Below are 20298 nucleotides of genomic sequence, written 5' to 3'. Positions count from 1 at the left end.
AACTAAGCCCTTTAGTTCTCTTTAAATTTATAACTTCCTTCCTTAAAGCTTGCATCTGATCCTGGTGCAGAGGTATTTTATGTATATTTATATTTGCTACACTTAAGATTTCAATGATCAATGAACTACAGAGACCATTTCTTCTGGAATGCCTTTAGCTTATATTTTAAGCTAATATTTTTATTCAATATGGAGATCATCACAAAAAGCAAGTTTATGGATGTCTTGGACCTTGAAAATTTTGCTGTATGAAAATAAACCTTTCATGACCTTTTCCCATACTACTGACTGCTATGCAAAAAAAAAAAAAAGGTAATTAAATTCTTTATTAGGGAAGGTTATTGAACCACAGTTGTCTTTTGTATAGAGAGGAATATGGAAATGATGTTCTGGGTCTCAAAGCTGGAAGCAATATTGTTGATTCTGGCCAACAGCAGCATGAACATTATTGCTTCTGTCTATTTCTTGCTTGTGCTAGCCCACAGCCTCCACTGGAGGCAAACAAAAATTGGGTATTTTTCTCAAAGCATCTGACACCTTTTAATTTAAGGAAATTTTTATCAGCAGCAATGTGTAAAGAAGAGTCCAGTCAGTCACATCTTACAATTTTGCAATAACAGCACTCATTAAACATATATATATACATATATATATATATATATATATATATATATATCCAAGCATTCAAAAGATGAGAGATGACTGCTTTTAAATTGACAAACTTCTGCCATAGTTTTCAAATTCCAATGCATTCAGCTATATTGAAGCATGAATATAACCCAGCTTTTGCAAGGTACTGAATGTTGGAACACCTATTTCTATTACATCTTTTAAGATGCCTTGTTGGAAATAAACAGGCTGAGTCATTTTCATTGAGGAATTAAATGCTCTTGTTCCTGTGTTAGTTAAAAAGTAACAAAAGATTATCAGTACCCAGGCTCACATTTCTATTGTTCTGAATCTATCTTATTCACAACCTACATTACTGTTAAAAGGCCCAGACAGTGGAATTATATATTATGAAAATAGAAGTGTTAAGCATTGTTTCCATGTGTTTTGGCAGTAATGACTCAGAGCTAAACTGGTGTCTCTAAACGTCTCCCTCCTGTATGTTACAAACCATGCCCTGCAGTTCTATTGTGTTAAAAGCCTGCCTCTCTGGCCTCTCTTTTCTGCAGGAGGTGTTCAGCTCACAGATGTCCACGCTGCTGGCACAGGTGGGATGTCACCTGCCTTGGGAGTTCTGAAGGTGGAAATGCAGTGAGAAAGGAGTTGTCATTGCAGGGAGGGATGTTGTGGACTCTCACATCTTTGTGTCACTGTGGATGCACAGCACCTGACACTTGGGTTGTCTTGCAATCCAGGTAAGCAGCAGCTCTGCAGGGGTCTGATCTGTAGAGACGTGGTCAGCAAAACTGAGTATCACCACAGTTAGTATTTTTTTTTTTTTTTCAGACTAGACACTTGACCTTTGGTAATAGCTGCAGATTGAATGGTCTCCTAAAGTTTTACCTAAAAATAATTGCACTGGGACTAGATAAAGCACAAATCTCTTTGAACTAGCATTGCACAGTCTACTTAAAGGTTCTTATTTTTAGAGTCAAAGTGCACTGAGATTCTTAGTGCAACAGATTAGATCCTGAGCATAATTACTGTATGATTTAGCTTTCATCATCTTGAAAGCTATGACCCACTTTCAAAGCATATGCCTGTGCTGCATTCAGAGCCATAAGTGCAATGCAGATGCACTGAACTGACCTTGAACAGAAGTGCTGAAGTGCCAAAAACAGCTGAGGTGCCTGCAATCACCCGGCTACAGCAGCAGCCATCGTAGGCCAAATGATCTTGATCCTTGGGTGGGTCTGAACTGCAAATTTGCTTGCCATGCTCCTTTCTTTTCTTTTCCATGGAAAAGATTTTGGTTTTTGACTAATCAACACTCTCATGAGAGGTTTGTTCCCAAACATTCCTGAAGCTGAACAGTCTCAAACATTGTCATTCAATGTGGAAATACAGTGTCAGGATGCCACTAACTGCCTATGCTTTAAGGGAAGATGGGTGCTACAACCTTAGGGTAGGACATTCTAGACTTGGATTCTGCCACTTATTCTGCATCTTTGGGCAAGTAATTTCCGGTCAGAGGGAACAAAATACAGAAATGATTGCCTAATTCCTGCTTAAGGCCTCCTAATGCAATATCTTGGTCTTGATCTTCCAGATTCCTGTCTATTAAATGAGACTTCCCAACCTCACTGTGTTGCTATCAAGAACTCATGTATTATGGTGTGAAGCAAATGGCAAAAGGTAGCTGAATTTCTAAGATAGACAAAGATAGTAACCAAAATGAGGACAAGAGTAACCTAAGTCTGCGCCACATGAGGTGAAGGCTGCACTTGGCCATGCCTGGTGCAATTCTCAGTTGGAGGAAGGATCCCAGCTCTGATGCACTTGAGCACACAAGAGAACTGTACCAGTGCACATCTGCTGTCTTAATGCTCTTATTATGGACCACAGAAAGGGGACTTTCCATCCCTTCTCTTCTCACTGCTGTCTGTCCACCTGAGTAATTAATACAAATCTTAGGGTACAATGCACTGTCCCAAGCTGACAATTTCTTCAAGTTTCTCTTATCTCCTATTTTCTGTTTATCTTTTTGTTCATAACTTTAACATAGTATTCTTATTGTTATTTGTTTTCTTATATGCAGTCAAAATAGATTCTTGGTTACTATAGTGGAGAGGGACACAAACTCAGCTAATAGCTTTACTTCCCTTAGTTTTCTAACTTTTTGCTCTTTCCCCACAACTTCTCTCCCCTCTGCCCCTCAGTATTTTTTAACCAGTAGATCCAATTTCATAACACACTATTTGTTATTATAAAGCTGCCTCCAAAATCTCAAGTTGTAGCCATCTCAGCAGTTGGTTTGCACTTTCTTGGTGGTATTAGCTCTCATTGATTCCCCAGAGGTTTCAGTCAAATGTTCATGTAATTGCAGTGAAGAACAGTATTTCAAATTCTTCACATACTTAATGAAGATTTTATAGGAAATCTAAAAATAAAAATATTTGTATTAATGGTGGCACCATCTATTATTTGTCCAATGCTTTCCATGATGAGCTCCTGTTCCTTATGTTTACAACTTTGCCAAATGGTAACAATAGGGAATAAAAGCTTCCCTGCTGGGCATCTGCTCATTTAGCTGAAATTTAAGTGCATACATAAAACAGTTCAGTCCCTTCCAAGAATGTGGCTAGAAAATATGTGTTATTTTATGATGCTAATTTCTGTCTTTCATTTGGAAACTCCAGTGGGTCCCTATGCTTATAGGAGGGACATGAAACTAACTGTAGATGACTTTTGTATACTTAGTATCTCCAGAAAAATGAACCCAAATATGGCCAAGTTGTAGACTTTTTAGGGCAGAAAAAATGCAGCTAGCACGCTTCATAAATCTCTGCTGCAGCTGTTTGCTAAATACCTTGAAAAGTCTATCTGAGCTGGACACCATTCCTTCTGGAGTGTGTAATTGCAGCTCTGGGCTGTCATGGCCTTGGGTTCTGTTTTTCCTGGCCTCTTAATGTCCCTCTTTTTCTGGCAGGTGGTAGTAAGGAGAGATAAGTTTGGTTTAAATATAGGAAAAATCAGAGCTAGAACTTGGACAAGGATATTTTGGACAAGGATAGAGCAAAGGCAGAATGGGAGGATGAGGGGAGATTTGGGCAGGGTGAGGAAATGAAGGAGGCTGGGACTGGGAATGAAAAGCCAGGAATGGGAAAAGATGAGTCTGGATGGGCTGGGAGCAAAAGAGGTCAAATTTGAGAAGGACTGGGAAGAAAACATGTGGCTGCTTATAAAGGATCCCTGCAAAGCCAAGGGGAAATCCATGAGGGGACCATAGATTTTGATTAATCCACAGACAGATTTGACCCTTGCCTGTTCTCTCAGGGACAGGGCCACTGAGAAGACAATCACCTGCAAAACACTCTGCTGTGTCCTACATTCCTCTGGCACTTGCTGAGCCAGTCAGCTCCAGCCCTGGTGCTGACCATTCTGCTGAAAGCAAAATCAGGGGGGAAGGAATCAGGTGCATTTTCAGGTGTTTTTAAAAAAGGAAGAATAAGCAAAAAAAATTTCTATGCACTCCTACCTTCCCCCCATAGCATTATATTAGAAGAACATGCAGATTTGTTGTAAAAACCAAATATTCAAAAGGTAGGAACTCCTGGAATTCATAGAATCTCTATGACTTTAATTTAGCTGCTGGCTCAGGATTTGCATTACAGTCTCTGTTCATAAAAAGGAATTAATGGCTACCGTGGAAAGCTTTGGTTGCCTCGGGGTCACTGACCATGATCTGACTATGTTTAATATGGGCAAGAGCTGCACACAGGCTACCAGTTGTGTATCTGTACTGGTTATCCTTAAAATTAAATTCTTGACGCAGGACAAATTAAGAGAAAAGTGTATGGGAAATGAAATAGAAATAGAAAAATAAAAATAAATATGGAAATTTATTTTGGAGACATTTATTCAGAGAGAAAAGTGTCACATTATCCCCTTTGTCAATGAAGGACTAAACATCAGTCATGATTCTGTGGCAGAAGGAAATCAGTTGTTGAAAAGACAACTTCTATAGTGAAAAAGAACAATCCACAAAAGTAAGAAGTCATCATGTGCTGAAAATAAGTAAATAAAAATCTTCAAATGACAGCCAAGGATAATATGAAATCATTCAATTACTAGGAACAATGATAATGGTTTAGGCCCATCACTAGAAAAAGCAGAAAAAACAATATCAGTGATGCAGAACAGGCAGAAGTATTTCAGAAAATTATTCTTCAGAATACAGCAGGGTATGCTTGTATTCTGGCAGAATCATACACGACTTTCAACATATCAGCAGTTAAAGATGTTCAGAAAACACCTTGCAATCAGAAAATTACAGAAGACTGGGAAAATTCTGAGTCTGTGCCAGAATTCAGAGGGTGTGACAAGCCACTAATTATAGGCTTGTTGGCTTACATCAGTTGTAGGCAAAATGACAGAAAAATGGCATGGGGCTTCAAAGGAACTGACATATACAAATATAATTATTGCCATCAATGTGGTTTAGTGAAAATGAGCTATTGTAAAGCAAGCCTGATTTAAGGCTTGCTTGAGGAATTTATATAGTTAGCTGATAAAAATACTGTAATATATTTAGATTTATTAAGGCTTTTGGCTTAATACTGGGTGGTGTTCTGTTAAAAACACAAGTGCTGGCCAATTTTCAGAGGTTTTATTGCAGATATGTTGCAAACATGAGGCACACCTGGTAATTAGGCTTTAAATATATGCTTGTCTTGAAATCAGTCTTCCTCACTTCTCTGGTTAATATCCATGACCTGACAAAAATCAGGTAACTTGGAGATGCTGTCTGTGAATGAAAGGTGCAGTGTTGCTATGAATAAGTGCCTAGGACATGTACCTCCAACAGAGCTCAGGAGAGACATTTTATGAGTTTCATGTGAATGTGAATATCCTGAATCCTAGTTTTAACAAACTGCAGTGTCCAAGATTAGGCACACTTGGCATAAATACCCACACAAAGGCAGTTCAAGGAGGTCCTACAGGCATTTAGAAGTTTGCTGTGAACAAGCCAAACTCACTCAAGGACTGGACCAGAAGCTCCCTGTGGTCCAGTGCTGGTAGGCAGAGTTTGCTGGGAGAGATGTGGAGCCCTGTGATTTGTCCTGTAAGAGATGCTGCTGCAGAAGGACTCGCTGGCCTGAAGAAGAATGAAGTGGCCATAGAGGAAAGATGTGAGGAGCTTGCTGCTGGTTTGTGTGAACTTGAACTGTGTTGTATGCACAAAAAGAAAGGCAATAAGTTCAGAATAAGACTTCTGAACTTGTTTATGAAACATGTTTCATTTTTGTGGTCTGTAATTACAGAGAATGGTATCTCATCAGAGCACAGGATATTATAGTAGCATTGTAGAAGCTTCTACAATATAGAAACATTACAGTAGCAACCATCTTAATCATTTCTCAGCTTAATATCTTGGGAAAAATCAATTGTTTCTTTGCAAGGATGGAGAATTTAGAATTTTTTTTGTGGAAAAAACCCAAACAAAACACCAACCAACCAACCAAACAACCAACCAACCAGTAAAGCACTGGTCTCAACATCTGGTTCCTATTTCCATTCATTTTCTGTAAAATAATCTCTATCCCCTACCTATCATGGAAAGATTTAAATGGATGCTTTCCCTGACTAGCACTTTCCTTCTTACTTTTATTTTTCTTCAGAGTACTAAGAACATTTGTTTCACTTTGTTAGCTATTTTCATACTTTCTAAACAGCTGTCTAGGCTCTCATGAATTAGATAAAGGATATACCCTTGCCCAAATATATGCCCAAATGAGTTCAGAGAAAGGCAGCAAGATCCCTGAAAGGTTTTTTTTCCCCAGGGAATTCTGGTGTTTCTCTTTTATTTAGAAAGAGAAGAATTTCAGTTAGAATCACTGAAGACCAGTAGGCTGCATTATTGTTTGGGTGTTGTAGTAATAGCAGTGTTTTCAGTGCCATCGGCAGCACATGGAAGAAACATCTCTACTTGGACTACTACATGTAATGTAGGCTGTACAGATTGCTCTGTGTTTTATACATTAACAGAGATATACCAATCACAGATGGGGAGATGGGTGAAGAATTGCTTTTCCTTCCCTTTCTCTCTACATACATTTCACTTAGCTCTGCTCTTTCAATGTTCAGCTCCTATTGTTAAAAACAGAGTGTGAGACATTAAGAAAGCACTTGAAGTAAAGGAGATGGTTGAAACAAAACCGGGAGAGAACAGGAAAGGACATTCATGTAGTTGTCCTTAAATGGGTGCACATTGAGAATGTAAGGATGTCTCTCACAGACAGATTCTGCAGGAAGGTGAGCACCCTTCATTCCCATCAGCTTCTGCAGCATGGGAGGATCTTCTGGCATCTCCCAGGAGCCAAGCCATTGGGAGAAAGCGGCCAGAGCACCTCCCATACCTGGGCACTTTCCTGGTCTTCACTATATGCTCGATATGAAAGTCTGCAGCTAACAGGGTTGCCTTTATTTTTCCGTGTCCAAGAGCAGGCTGTAACTCCACCTGCCAGTGAGAAGGAAAGTTATTCTGCTGGCTGTGCATTGCCCAGTCTGACAGTGTGTATCTGGAAAGAGGAGGAAGTAAAGGGAGGGGTATTGTCCGCCCAGCACTGCAAGAACCTGGACTTACCCTATGTGAACTATTTTTGAGCTCTTTTGCAGACAGTCTTACTAGGAACAGTGCATACTTTTTCTTCCCAAGAGGAATCTATTGTTTCCATCGAGATCCTTGGTAGTATGCCTCTTACTTCATGGTATGCACTCAGTCACCAAACATGCAGGCCTGTATATATGAAATATGATTTAATTCTTATATGATTTAATATGATTTAATTCTTATAATGATTCTAGCCAGTAATTGTCTTCTTGCACTTTTAAAATAAAAATAAGAGGAACTATCCCTAAACAACAATCTGTCACTTAGTGTCATCTTTGGCAAAGACTGAGATGCTCTCATACAATGGTGTGATTTGAAAGGTGACAGGGACAAGGGACAAGTTACATGGAATTTGGAGTGAGGCTGCAGTGGAGAGTGCTACCTCTCTCATACACCTTGCATGGTTCATCTGAGTACTGGTCCTGCCTGTGATTCCCACCCACCTCCTACAGTGTGTGGTCTCTCTCTCGTACCTAGCACACAAGATTTTGGAGTGGTGGAAGGTTCACATCCCTGTACATGATTGCAAGATCCAGACTTCACTGGAAGGCACCAAGGGTCTGCTGTGTGAGGATGCTGCTCACCTCACAGATGCTGCCAGCTTGTGAAGCAGTGCTGGGAAGTGCTCCCTGCTGTGGGTGGGCAGCAAAGTCACAACTAGAAAACTAGAAGAGCCATCTCACCTCCTCAGGTCCCCTCCTCAGGTCCCCTCCTCCACATTCCCACTGCACCCCAGCTAAGCCCATGCTGAGCTCCAGTGATCCAGATCACAAACTGGGAACTAATGTCAAGTAATTACAGGTTTGAGGCTTTGTTATGTGCTGAAAGAAACGAAGATTGCTCTAAATTAAGTGGTGTGTTCTGTATCTAACTGTGAATAGAATGCCTCTAAAATATTGTTTACAAACTTACTTGGTATAGAGTTATTATAGTTATTTTAGATGTGTTGGAGAGTTATGATGAAACAGGATAACTTACTGTTTTTCTGTGAAAGAAACCAGGAAATTATATATTTCTTGCTAGTTAAGCAAAATTATTGGTTTTGGGAAGTTTAATATGAATTGCTGAATGCCTTGATCTTTATGGAAGGGATGAGGACATAAATTGCAATTAAATGGTAAACTTTGATCTTGATTCTTTGCCACTGGTTTTCAAGACCTGTACCACAGTACTTGCGGCATAGCAAATGTGGATTTAAGTTAATTTTGATCACCTGCAAGACACTATCAGCTGCTCTGGCATCATATATGAAATAGAAAAGAATCATGGTTGCTCTAAGACATGCATTTTCTCTGTAGCTATGCAGCCACAGTTCTTGAAATACAAAGTATACTGAGTATTCCCTCCTAGGCCAGCATTTCCCACAGCCATGTACCAAGGCAACATCCCCATATGGGCCAAAATGTGTCTATAAAACACATACAGCTTCACTTCCATGGAAAGTGATTTAAACCAAGTGATTAAACCCGAGGGCACGTGACTTACTCTTCATAAAATATTGCATCTTGCCATCCTTATTGATGTTTGGGGGCTACTAGGACAGCCAAGGAGGAGGTTACTTTTTCCTAGAAAAAGTCTTATTCTGGTGGTGCTGTTATTGCAAATAACTCTTGTTTCAGTGTCCCTGGACACATATTTGGAAAACAAAGATACCTCTTAGGGGTGGAACACCTTCTGGACAGAGAGGTGCTGGTGGTTGCAATGGATCCATATTTGTGCTCATTATCAAAGCATATCTGGCTACTAACATGTATTTGGATACAATTCCCCATTCAAGAACTGCATGCACGGTGCATATTTTTTCCCAGTGGCAGGTACCCTCTCTGCAATTTCACCTCCAAAGTCATTGCTGCCAGTTGACTGGTATTAGCAACATGGCTGGAATGAGTGAGGACGAGGCCTAAACACAGCACTGGTCAATTAAAATCACTTATCTGACTTAAGTCAGCTGAGTGGTTTGCAACCACCATATTTGTGTTGGTTCACAGCTCTTACTGAGTTTCCAGGTGTCTCAAGAACTTGTTTATACCAGAGAGATGATCTGTGTGGTTTGCAAGGAATATATTTGGGCTTGCATGTAGGATTGAGCTGTTCTTTCATTTCCACTGCTGCTTTTGGCCTTTAAGCCTTCACTTTCCCCTTCTACATCACAATGGTTTAACAGGCAGTAGTTCTCTTTGGTCCCAATGTTTTTGCTGTTCTTGAAGGGGATATGAAGCATTCTACCTGCTGTCTTTCCCATAATCATTAACACGGCTTTTACAAAGTTTTTTCCTTGTGTGCTCCACCTAGAAACTTGAATTCAGCTGGCTGGCTGATGCCTTCTATCTCCTTACATTTTCTGAATTTTGCAATAGACTGATGACTTGCTATTTCAATTTTCATTTCATGTGTCTATGCTAATAGTCTGATGTGAGTAGGAAATCAGGTTTGCATAGTTTTTTTTGCAACAGACATATAAACTGTTTTATTTCAACAGCATACAGAGGTATTGTGAAGCTGCCAGCAATGTGTCTCCATAGATGTTGTCTCATTGCTATTGACAATAACTAGCTGTCTTCTCTATTTTTGTTAGAAGACAGGTTATATCTTACTCTGATGGCTTCTTCCCCTACCAGATGCTGTTTCAAATATTCATAAAGGCAAACTCCTGGAAGACAATCCTTTCCCAGCTTAGGTATGTCTTTGTTTTGCTCTCCATAGTTCAAACACCTATCGCCTCTTCCTGTTTGTAGAGCAAGGCTCCCATCATGGTTACAATCCCCTGAACCTCTGCTGAAGTCGATATGAGGTAAGAATGGCTATAGTTATCACTCTATCACATTGCATATTTCAAGGTTGTCTGAAAAACTTGAAAGAAACTCTGCCATTTTACAACTAATAATGTGAGTGAAATTAGTATTTCAAGCATGGACATGTAAGTGCATTGCCTTTAACTCCTTAGTCATTTCCAGTGTTTCAGTGATACTAAGTTTCATTTTGGTTTTAGTTTGCATTCAGGTCTATTTTCATGACCAGTTAGTTGAGAACTGAGCTTATGGTCATGATCTCTTGCAACTTCTGTCCTCTTGCATCAGTGTCTGTACAGAGCATCACTACCATGATAGTGGCAATGAACCTTGCCAATTTGCCCAGTGTATGTAGGGGTGTTTGAGATCCATCCTGTGGCAATTGAGTCCCACATTCAGGGTGTGTTTTGAGCCTGCCTACCTGCTAGGTTCCAGGACACAGTGAGGGAGATGCTTTCCTGGGCTCCCAATGCTTGGCACAATCAGCGGCAGGCACCAAGAAGTGCTTCTTTTTCTGTAGCAATTAAATAATTCTGTTCCCTTATATAGTGAGCTTGCTTGAGTCTATGTAAGGATGAACCTTGTTTGTCTTTTGAGCAGTGACTATCCTGCTTGTCTACTTTCTGAACTCTTGCTTTATATGTAAGCTTCCCCCTGATCTCCTGTCTCCTATCAATTAATTGTTCTCTTCTTCCCCTCACCCTTTTTTTTTTTTTTCCTTTCTTTCTGAGTATTCTGAGAGGTAGGTGTTCTGTAGATTGATTTTTCTGAGCAATTTCCTGATATAGCTTCCTTGCCTTTCAAACTCCTTTCACCAGCTTTGCTGCAACGAAGCTCCAGTGCACTGTCTGCTCTGCGTAGGCTACTCATTCTTCTGGTGTGTCTGCTTTGTGTAGGCTACTAATCCTTCTGGTGTGTCTGCTATGAACTGCTCGTCCCAGGAATGCTGTAAGCAGTGTAGGGCATCTGTGCTATAATTGAAAGGAACAGCTTTCACTCTGTGCCACCTGATGATTCAGTCTGCATACATTTTCTCTTGAGATTATTCTAGTAGTTTTCTTTGTCCTGGTGCTGTTTGTCAACCTACCAAGGATGTATAATGTATCCTGAGTTGTATCTGCTGTTTTGTGTGGCACCAAACAGAGGCAGTGTTGCAAGTTGAGTGCCACACAATTTCTGTTTGATGTTTTACTTAATGTGTGTGTTGTTTCTGTCTCCAGACCAGACAGCTTGTCCACCTGCGATATTCATGTGAAGAAAGCATTGGTGTACCCTGACTGTGTCTGAACTACTTCACACAATTCCTTCTTCAGCATTATCTTAGAGCACATGGAGCATGAGGTGAATGTCTTCATGCTGAGGTAACGTAAGGCTCTCCTGCTCCTTGCTGTGAAAGTGCCATGTCTAGCACAGGACAGGTACCCATACTGAGGTCCCACAACAGTCTCATGCTATCTTGTGAGGGACCAACTCCCTGCACATAAGTCCCCACCCAACTCTGATCTTCACAAGACACATGCACCTTGCCATTTGCCTTTTTTCTGCCAATTTATAGTCATAGAAATTCCCTCCGAAACTCTGAGGCTCATGTCTCCCTTAGCTGTGGTACTTTCTGTGCATTTCTGATATGAGTTTTCTTCTCACAACCATAATGTGTGACCCAACTGGCAGAACAGAAACCTGTCTTCTGATACCATCCATAAGACTTCCTTCTGTATCTTCTCTCCTCTGCTATACTCGTATCAGCTTGCTGAAGAGTATCCACTGTTTTCCTCCTAGAGCTGCTCCTTTTAAGCTGTTCTAGGTCTTATTGAAGAGACAAACAAAAGCAAATACTGTCACATAGGAACCAGTGGGGGCAAGGAATGGAAGGGCTGCTTGCAGTGACACCTTGCCACTAGCTTAGTTTAGCTGCTGTGCCAGGATGTGCCCACTTAGTGATGTGACCAAAGTCAAAATACAGAGCGTGACCTTCCAAATGCATCTGCATAGATAGGAAACTGGTACTGGTGTGATCTTTTGATTGATCTTTTTGTTTTCTGTAGTGCTTCCAGTTTCTAGTCCTTTGTATCTATAGGAAAAGTTAGATTTGGCACAGTGCTCAGGCAGAGAGGAGAGAAGGTGAAGGCAACGTACAGCCTCAGTTCTTTGCAGGTTGTTTTTTGGTTTTTTGTTTTTGTTGTGTTTTTTTTTTTTTTTTTTGTTTTTTTTTTGTTGTTGTTGTTTTTGTTTTGTTGTTTTTTTTTTTTTTTTACTTTCCACAATCTTGGTAACATGGACAGTTTTCATAGTGTTACTTCCAGAAGTTTCAACTTAGTGTGTGATTAGCACAGGTCATGTCTGCATTGCAGCTCAGCTGCTCAGATCAAAAAGCAGTTTAAATCAGTCTTGCTCTCTGAGTATTGGTGTGTGCCCTTGCACTGCTATAAAGTAAAACCTACATCTTTATCCCGTGCTAGGCCAAGTGCCTGTATAGCTCCAGCCTATCTGTAATCCTAGCTGTCCTGATGTTGCATGTTTTAAGAGGGGAGGCTGTGCTGACTTGTCTGCCTTTGCCAGCCACAGGCCCTTCATGTGAGCCCAGCAGGGCAGGCAAGGTGGGCACACGGTGTCTGCCTGCAAGCAGGGTAACCTGGTGCCTCCTCTGGGCTTTGGGTACCTCCTGCAAAGGAGGACGAGTTGACCTTCAAATAAGGCTGAGAAAAATATCACTGCTAATCTCCTTCAGCAAGATGCTGTGAATCAGTTCTCAGGATTAGTGTTATGGTGTGAGGCCAATGAAGACAAAAATAAAACCGTATTTTTTTCTTTCTTTCTTCTTTTTTTTTTTTTAATAAAAATCAGCTTTAGAAATAATGTCTTTCCAGAATTGAGGGAGGAAGGGACATGGTGTTCCACTGGTGAGAAAACTTCACCTCAAGATAGGCCTGATTCCTGACTGTAAAGACCTGATGCTGGAAGAGGAATTTTTCATCTATGCTGCCTGAATGTTTCATTCGATATTTAAAATTTCCAAATAAAATTCCATGATGTTGGGTAATTTAATACACAGGAAATCTCCCATGCAAAGTCATTTACTGAGTTATAAAACTCAGTAATATATATTTCAGATTTATTTAAGTGTAAAAGAATATAGTACTTAGTTCATTAAACTTGCATTTAAGAAATTGCATTAAAAATATAGGGGGAGCCTAGCAGTTAGTTCTTATTCACAGTTTATTCAGCTTGAATTGAATAATGTTTTTATTACTTACTGTTTATCAACACTTTTCTTTAAGTTGCTGAGAAGACGTAGCTATTTAACTATTTCTTTATGCTTTCCAGCAGCAATGCAAAGATTGCACGCAAACTGGAATGAAACATTTTAACAAAACCAAAACATGCTGTGACTAGTGGAAATTTGTGGGTAATACGATCTTCATAACCCACCAACAAGCTTTGTCAAAAGCAATGTGATATCTGGGCACAAATATTGTGGTAACTGTTGGTTAACAGCTAGGGGCTGTTCCAAGGAATGCTGTCAAGATTTACTCTCTGGTGCATCCAAAATTTTCTTGAACTGGTCATGCCAAAAAGATCTCTAAGCTCTCTGCATCAAACATGAAGAACTGGCAGTAGTAGGTATGAGGGGAATTTGCACTGGAGATTAAGCTCAGGGGTTGTATTTCAGGTGTAGTATAAATGTAATTACAGTAAAATAACCCCCTTCTACCCATCTCCCCTACAGCTCTTTCCTTCATGTAAGGCATCTCTTTAGAAACACTGCTAAGCTGCTTGCTGGCACTTTTGCAGTGATACAATGCATATAAAACATAAATGAAAAATGCTGATACCGAGAACATACCTTAATTATAAAGAACAAGTTTTTAATCAATGCTATGATATTTTTATGGGAAAAGGTCCACCTCTAACACCCTTCCTCCTATTTTCTTAATACATTTTTCCCCAGTGCTGTTTCTGGTTGTGACTGCTAAACTCGCTCTGATGTCTCCTGTTTTTCAGAAACTTGGGCTTATTTCCTTGTGCCAGTTAGGTCTTCCTTGTCCCTGTAGCACACAGCGTTAAACTTCCTGGAGCTGGGAAGGCTTTGGTTTAATGTCAACCATTGATCACGGTTCACAGTAAATGAGTGAAATGTAATGGTCTGTAAAGCACAGGTCAGGGGTGATGTTGTTCCAGTCCTGTTTTATCTTTAAACATTGTAACTCGTGTGGGAACACTCGGCCTTGCTCCCCCCCCCCATTCTCCTGGGCTCAGCTTCGCCAAACTGTAGAGGAAGGGGGAAATAAACCAAACCCAGCATCCTCACCCTCTCGGAAAGGTCATCCCGCTGGAAACTGAACGGACGGTGGTTCCTATGCTTGGATTGTCACTATAAATCCTTCGAGGGTCCCTCTGGGGCAGGCTGTGCGCAGGAGCACAGACAGGTGGGAACCGGCCGCTGCAGGAGAAGCACGGCACAGAAAAAGCCCTTCTGCAGGGCAGATGCTCCCCAAGGCCTCGCTCGGTGGCAACAGCCGCTGCAGCCTTTAACTTCCCAGTGAGGAAAGCCGAGCCCGCACACGCTGCTGCCGGCACACCTGCAGGCTCGCACCGCCCCGCCGCCATCGCCCCCCGGGCTCTGCTGGGGGACAGCTCGGCCGGCTGCCCGCAGAAGGGGCCCAAGTAGGCGGCGGGCAGGCCTCCCGGGCCGGCTTTACAAGGAATGCTGTGGCAAGGAAACAATGGAGAGCCGCCCCCTCTCCGCCTCCCCACCGGCGCTTCCAGCGCCGGGAGCAGCGCGCGGCCGCTAGGCGGCGCCACGGCGGGGAGCGGTGCCGGGAGGGGCGGAGCATGCGCAGAGGGCGCGCCTCGCCCGGGCCGCGCGCCTCCGCCCCCTGCTCGCGCCGCCGCCGCCGCGAGCGGGAGGAGGAGGAGGAGGAGGAAGGAGGGAGAGAAGAAGGGAAGGGGGGCGGCAGGTCCGGTTGCCCTCTCGGGTAGCCCCAGCGGCGAGGGAAAGATGGCGACGTTGGGAGGCGAGTCGCAGCCCTTCCCCTCTGCTGCTCTGGCGGCGGCCGCCGGGGTGGGCGGCGGCGGCGGCAGCGGGGCGCTGGGTCTGCAGGCGCCGCTGAACCGCGGTCTGGAGCGGGCGCTGGAGGAGGCGGCGCACTCCGGGGGGCTCAACCTGAGCGGCAGGAAGCTGAAGGAGTTCCCGCGCAGCGCCGCCGCCCCCAGCCACGACCTCTCCGACACGGTGCGGGCAGGTGAGCCCGGGCGAGCGGGCGGGGGCGGCCGGGGAGCGGCGAAAGCGGGTTTGTTGAATCGCCCGGGACCCCCTCCCCGCCCCCTCAGGCACATCAGTGCCCCCCAATCTCCCTGTGAGGCGAACACCCACTCCCCACCCTTTCGTTCGCCTTCCTCCGCGGCCCGTCCCCACACGGAAGCCGAGCCCACCCCCATCTCTCCGTGGACCCTGTGCTTTCTTTATTCCGCCCGCCTTGGTGCATGAGGTAGGTGTTGCTTCCATATGGCTGGATCTGTGCACGCTCCCCTCCATCCCCCCGCTCGGCGTTTGGTGAGACAGAGCTGCCTCTCCCGTGGCACACTGGGGGAATGTGTGGGGAATTCTTGCTCGCACCTGTCCTCTTCTCTTTCTGGGGAATGTGCGTCTCTGTGCCACCCTTCCCTGACTGCTGAGGTTTGCGGTGGCAGCCAGCCCACCTTTGATTCAGCCGCGGGAGGAATGCACACGGTGCCAGGGTGGATACCTGCTGCTTCTGTCCTCTGCTCGTGGGTGAACCCACCTGGCATGGAGGGGATCCAAGTCCCTATGTAACCACATTGAGATACTCATGTGCCTCTGAACGTGTCGCCTATTTGCATGCCAAAAGGGGAGACATGTCCATAGGAAGACTGCTGTGCAGGTGCCCCAGGGAGCATGCCATCTCTCACAAATGCCATTCGATCAGCACTGGGGTTGACATGCCTCCTTAGTGTCCTTACAGCCGTGTAGCCACAAGTGCCAGCTCTATGCAATGCTATCTTCCAGGGCAAACGTAGGGAGAAATCCCTGTCTTCACAGGCACTGTATGTGCTCTACAGTGGGGGACACCATGATTACATAAATCTGCAGAGGGGACAGGCCTGACAACCCTGCAGGCAGGAGTGGTGAGGGGATATATATTCAGTCTGTGTTAACTTGCTCTCACACTTTTCTTCCAGCATAAAAAAGGGCACGGTTATTTGTCACCTAGTGAGGCAGACCCATCTCAAAGGGTCATGTGAGTTTTCCTGCTCCTGTTTATCCCAGGTGATGGAACCTAATCCCTTCTTTACACGGTGTCACTGGGTAAAAGGGTGCAAACCCACATTAGAAGGATGTATTAGTGTATTGCTAAGGTCTTCAGTACACGGCCTCCGCGTGCCCTTGTGTCCCCATTTGCCTGCTGGAGATACTTGTGTTGTGGCAGCAGAGCAGGAGACATGTAGTCACTTGTTTTTGTCCCACAAAACAGCAGGTGCTATACCTGCATGCAGACATGTGATAACATGAATCTAATTTCTCAGCTACTCCTGCACATGAGGGCATTTATGCCTTCCTGTATATGGAGACACATGTGCTGTTTGCTTACTGTGTCTGTCCCTGAGTTAGTGCCTCAGATGTGTGGTAGGTGTCATGTGTTACTGTTGTTTAACTTTGTTACTTGATGGCTGTCGCTGAGTGGATTTCCTGCTGGTCTGTGTGAGCACCTATATCATTATATCAATAAAAAAAAGGTGAAGGAAACTTGATGAATGACACTACCATGAATTGATAGCATGAATTACTGTACTAACCATTAGCTGACTCAGTAGCAGATGTGAAAGGGATAGGCATGGTAGGGGAACTCTATGTGGTTAGAAGAATGACTTTCAGCTTGTCATCCCAAGCAAGGCATTTTTTATATCATTTCGTTTTCAAAGTTGAATTCTAGCAGACATGCCACAATACAAGATAAATAGTTTGGAAATCCAGAAACTGAGCTTGTTTAATATTGAACCAAACCATTGGAAAACCAAATTGTATACTGAGGGGGTTGCATACTGGGAAGAAAATGGTTTGCTTGGTAGTGATTGGATGTTAGTATTTGTGTGTTGTGTAAGTAAGTGCTGTACAGGCATGAGCTGTGTGTTGTATGTAGAGGTAGCACCTGCTTCTTACATGCTTGCTTGTTCTGCTGATTTTTCTAGGAAAAAGGTAGTCTGTATCTTCAAGTATTATTATGCTTTTGTCAGAGTTTACATGGAAAGCATTCAATATGAAATTGAATGTAGAATTATGTTTTCATTCTCTTTTTGTTTGGTATAAACAGCAGTGTAGATCAACCCGTGTCTTAATCTTGTGACAACAGCAGCCCTTTTATCATTGTCCCTTTTTAGAAGAACGCTGTGTTAATCTATAGTTGCTTTAAGGTTTTGTTTGTAACAGCTTGTTGTAACTGTTTAATGGGAACTGCCTTGAAAGTTGTGTGTTGATATATTTCCAAAAAATCCATGTTTTTTTTTCATTTGTTACATTACATAACAAATATATAAACAGAAGAGATGCTTGGCTTAAGGCCAAATTTCTGAAACTCTTGGGACAAACTCTTGATGGGAATTTCTCTCCTGCTTCCTCTCCATAAATGTGCCTAGTGGAAAATTTTCTCATGCTACTTGGAATAGATCCTTGAAATGAGTGATTTATAGTTTTGGATCTGATGTGCTGACACGTCTCTGAAGTCCTGAAACATTGGTTTTTGGGATAGGGGTAGCCTTTCACTGGTTTTTTGAGGGGAGGAGAGGATTGCCAGTCTCACTGAAAAATTAAGATACTCCTTGATGTAGAGGACATTAGTAAGGGGGGTTAAGTTTAGAGCTCTGAGGAGCAGGGAATTTCCAGAAAACTGAAACCATGTCTTCACTTGACAGTGTTTTAGTACTGCAGACTGAAAATATTTTTTGAATCAGAAAGTGGTCATCTACAGCTTCTTTAAAATAAAATATTATCAAATTTGTTTTCTAGAAATGTTCTGAGTGCTTTTTGTAGGTCTGAGGAAGAAAAAAGTGATCAACTTCTCTGTTCATGCATGTAGTTTTTTCTGAAGTTACAAGTCAGATTTTATATAGCAATTGATGCACTTATGAAAGGGGCATGACTTGTTTTAGCAGTTGGGATGGGATAGTTTGATTTTTCTAGTTCTCACTGCAGTTACATTCTGTAATAACTACAGAGGCTGAACTGTACTTGTCCCTTTCTATTCCTGTGGCTTCTGATTATACTTTTTCTTCTGTGACTTTTCTTTACATTAAATCCATCTTTGTTATAGAAATGTGATAGAACATTTCTTCCTCAGTCTTTGAGAGTTCTGCACAAGTGCTGAGTGACCTGGTCAGGTCTCTGCACACAGAATGGAGTTTTCATGGTGTTTAGTACTGTTAGAAGAAAATAAAACCTCTATGTAAAGTGTGCTGAGTTTAGTCAGACGTTTTAAACCACATCAGTGTGGATGCAATGCAAAAACCATTTCAAAAATAATAAATGCTATTCTTATCACTTTTATTACAGGCTGGGTTATGCGGAAGGCAGTGGCACAGTAATCACATAGTTCTTAAGTAATAGCATGCAATTATATCCCTCCAAACCACTGGGAATGCTGGAAGCATGTTACTTTATAAAAGAGCAAGCAAAGGCCCCAAAGATGTAACCATGGCTGCCTACTGTATTACTTCAGCTTGACTGTATTTCTGAAGACAGATCCTCTGAACCTTTTCTGGTGAATACCTGCTTCATCCATTTCTGTTGGGTGACTTAGGCACATGAGGAGGGATTACTTGCTGCTGCTGGTAGTGACCTGGCAGAGAAGAAAATAAATTCTTTAAAGTACATGCTAGATTATTAGAAAATAATTACAAATTGAAGTATTTTATTGCTACATTGGACAGTATGAAATTTTGGAAGGAATATTTTTTTTTTTTGTGCAATAAAATGCTCTCTTGATAAAAGAGCTCCTACCTGCTGTTTTTTAAAGTGTTTCTGAGTGGACTATACTTGTCAGAAAATGCTGTGTTGAAGACACCTTTGCCTGGCATCTTTGAAATAGTTGTTTTGACTGTATAACTATGGATTTGCTTTCAAGCTGGTTGAAAAATCATAGTATCACTGTGAGCGTTGATGCTGGTTTGGGTGAAATATGTTCCTTTCATTCCTCTTTGCTGATAACAACAGTAGTATTTCTTGTTTCCCTCCTTTTTTTGAAAATTTAAATATTATGTGCATGGGGCTCATAGCAACCATATCTAGTCAACGATGTTGCTGCTCCATGCACGGGAGTTGAACTAGATGACATTTAAAGGTGCAGTCCAACCTAGACCATTCTATGATTCTTTGTACATTAGATTGTTGTAATTTATTCTTACTTATTTTCTCCACCTGCTTTATTAATGTAATTCTTCCTTCATGTCTGAGAATTTTCCTAATTCCAGCAGTAGATGTGCAGTTGGTTCCACCTGTTCTAAGTGCAGGTTGTACTGGGCAGGATGTCACACATCCAGACTGGTTTGTTTGTGCTACTGTACACTTCCAAATATCAAATATGACCACTATATGGACTCTTGTTTAGAATTTTATTGTTATTTGGCCACTAGAGAAAAAGATATTTGATATGCCCCTCTCCTTTTAAGAATTCTCTCTGATAATTACTTTGAATAATTCATAATTTTGAATTAATATTTTGATTAAATTGTGGGGTTTTTTTGATAAGGCTGAGAGCCTCTCATTTGGTCATTTAATTTAAACTTATATCAATAAATAATGTCTTTATAAGACTAAAAAAAGAATAGAACCCTGATTCTTTTTCATTTCAAAAGTCAGTCCATTCCTACAGCCTTTCTGTGTTTATTTGAAGATTTCTAACCTTAGTTTTTTTTTTTTACACAAATAATATCTGAAGTATATTAGGACAGGGAGAGAGAGAATAAATATGTTTGCTTACTATCACCAATGAATTGAATATTACCCTGCAGCCAAAACTTAGGAGATGTAATTCTTATGGCTAAAAAATGAAGAAATATCAATTTTGTATTCATTAGTATGTATCCAGCAGTATATGTAACATTATTATGTATTTAACAGTTTCTGACACCACCTGATCGTGTGGTCTGTCTGGACATCTCTGTGCCAACATATTCTAGCTTCTGTATTTACTCATAAGCAATGCTTTGGGAAAG

General features: G+C 41.9%; 1 protein-coding gene across 1 annotated transcript in view; it reads left to right on the top strand.

Moving 5' to 3' along the window:
* Window positions 1-15063: 15063 nt before the first annotated feature.
* Window positions 15064-20298, top strand: part of LRCH1 (leucine rich repeats and calponin homology domain containing 1) — a 113571-nt gene continuing 108336 nt past the window's right edge. The window contains exon 1 of the mRNA XM_053971102.1: window positions 15064-15314. Coding sequence (XP_053827077.1) covers window positions 15071-15314 — 244 coding nt within the window. The 5' untranslated portion in view covers window positions 15064-15070. The remainder of the gene's footprint in view (window positions 15315-20298) is intronic.

Source organism: Vidua macroura, chromosome 2, assembly GCF_024509145.1.
Source record: "Vidua macroura isolate BioBank_ID:100142 chromosome 2, ASM2450914v1, whole genome shotgun sequence".
Lineage (NCBI taxonomy): Eukaryota > Metazoa > Chordata > Aves > Passeriformes > Viduidae > Vidua > Vidua macroura.
This window is presented reverse-complemented; position numbering and strand designations above follow the sequence as displayed.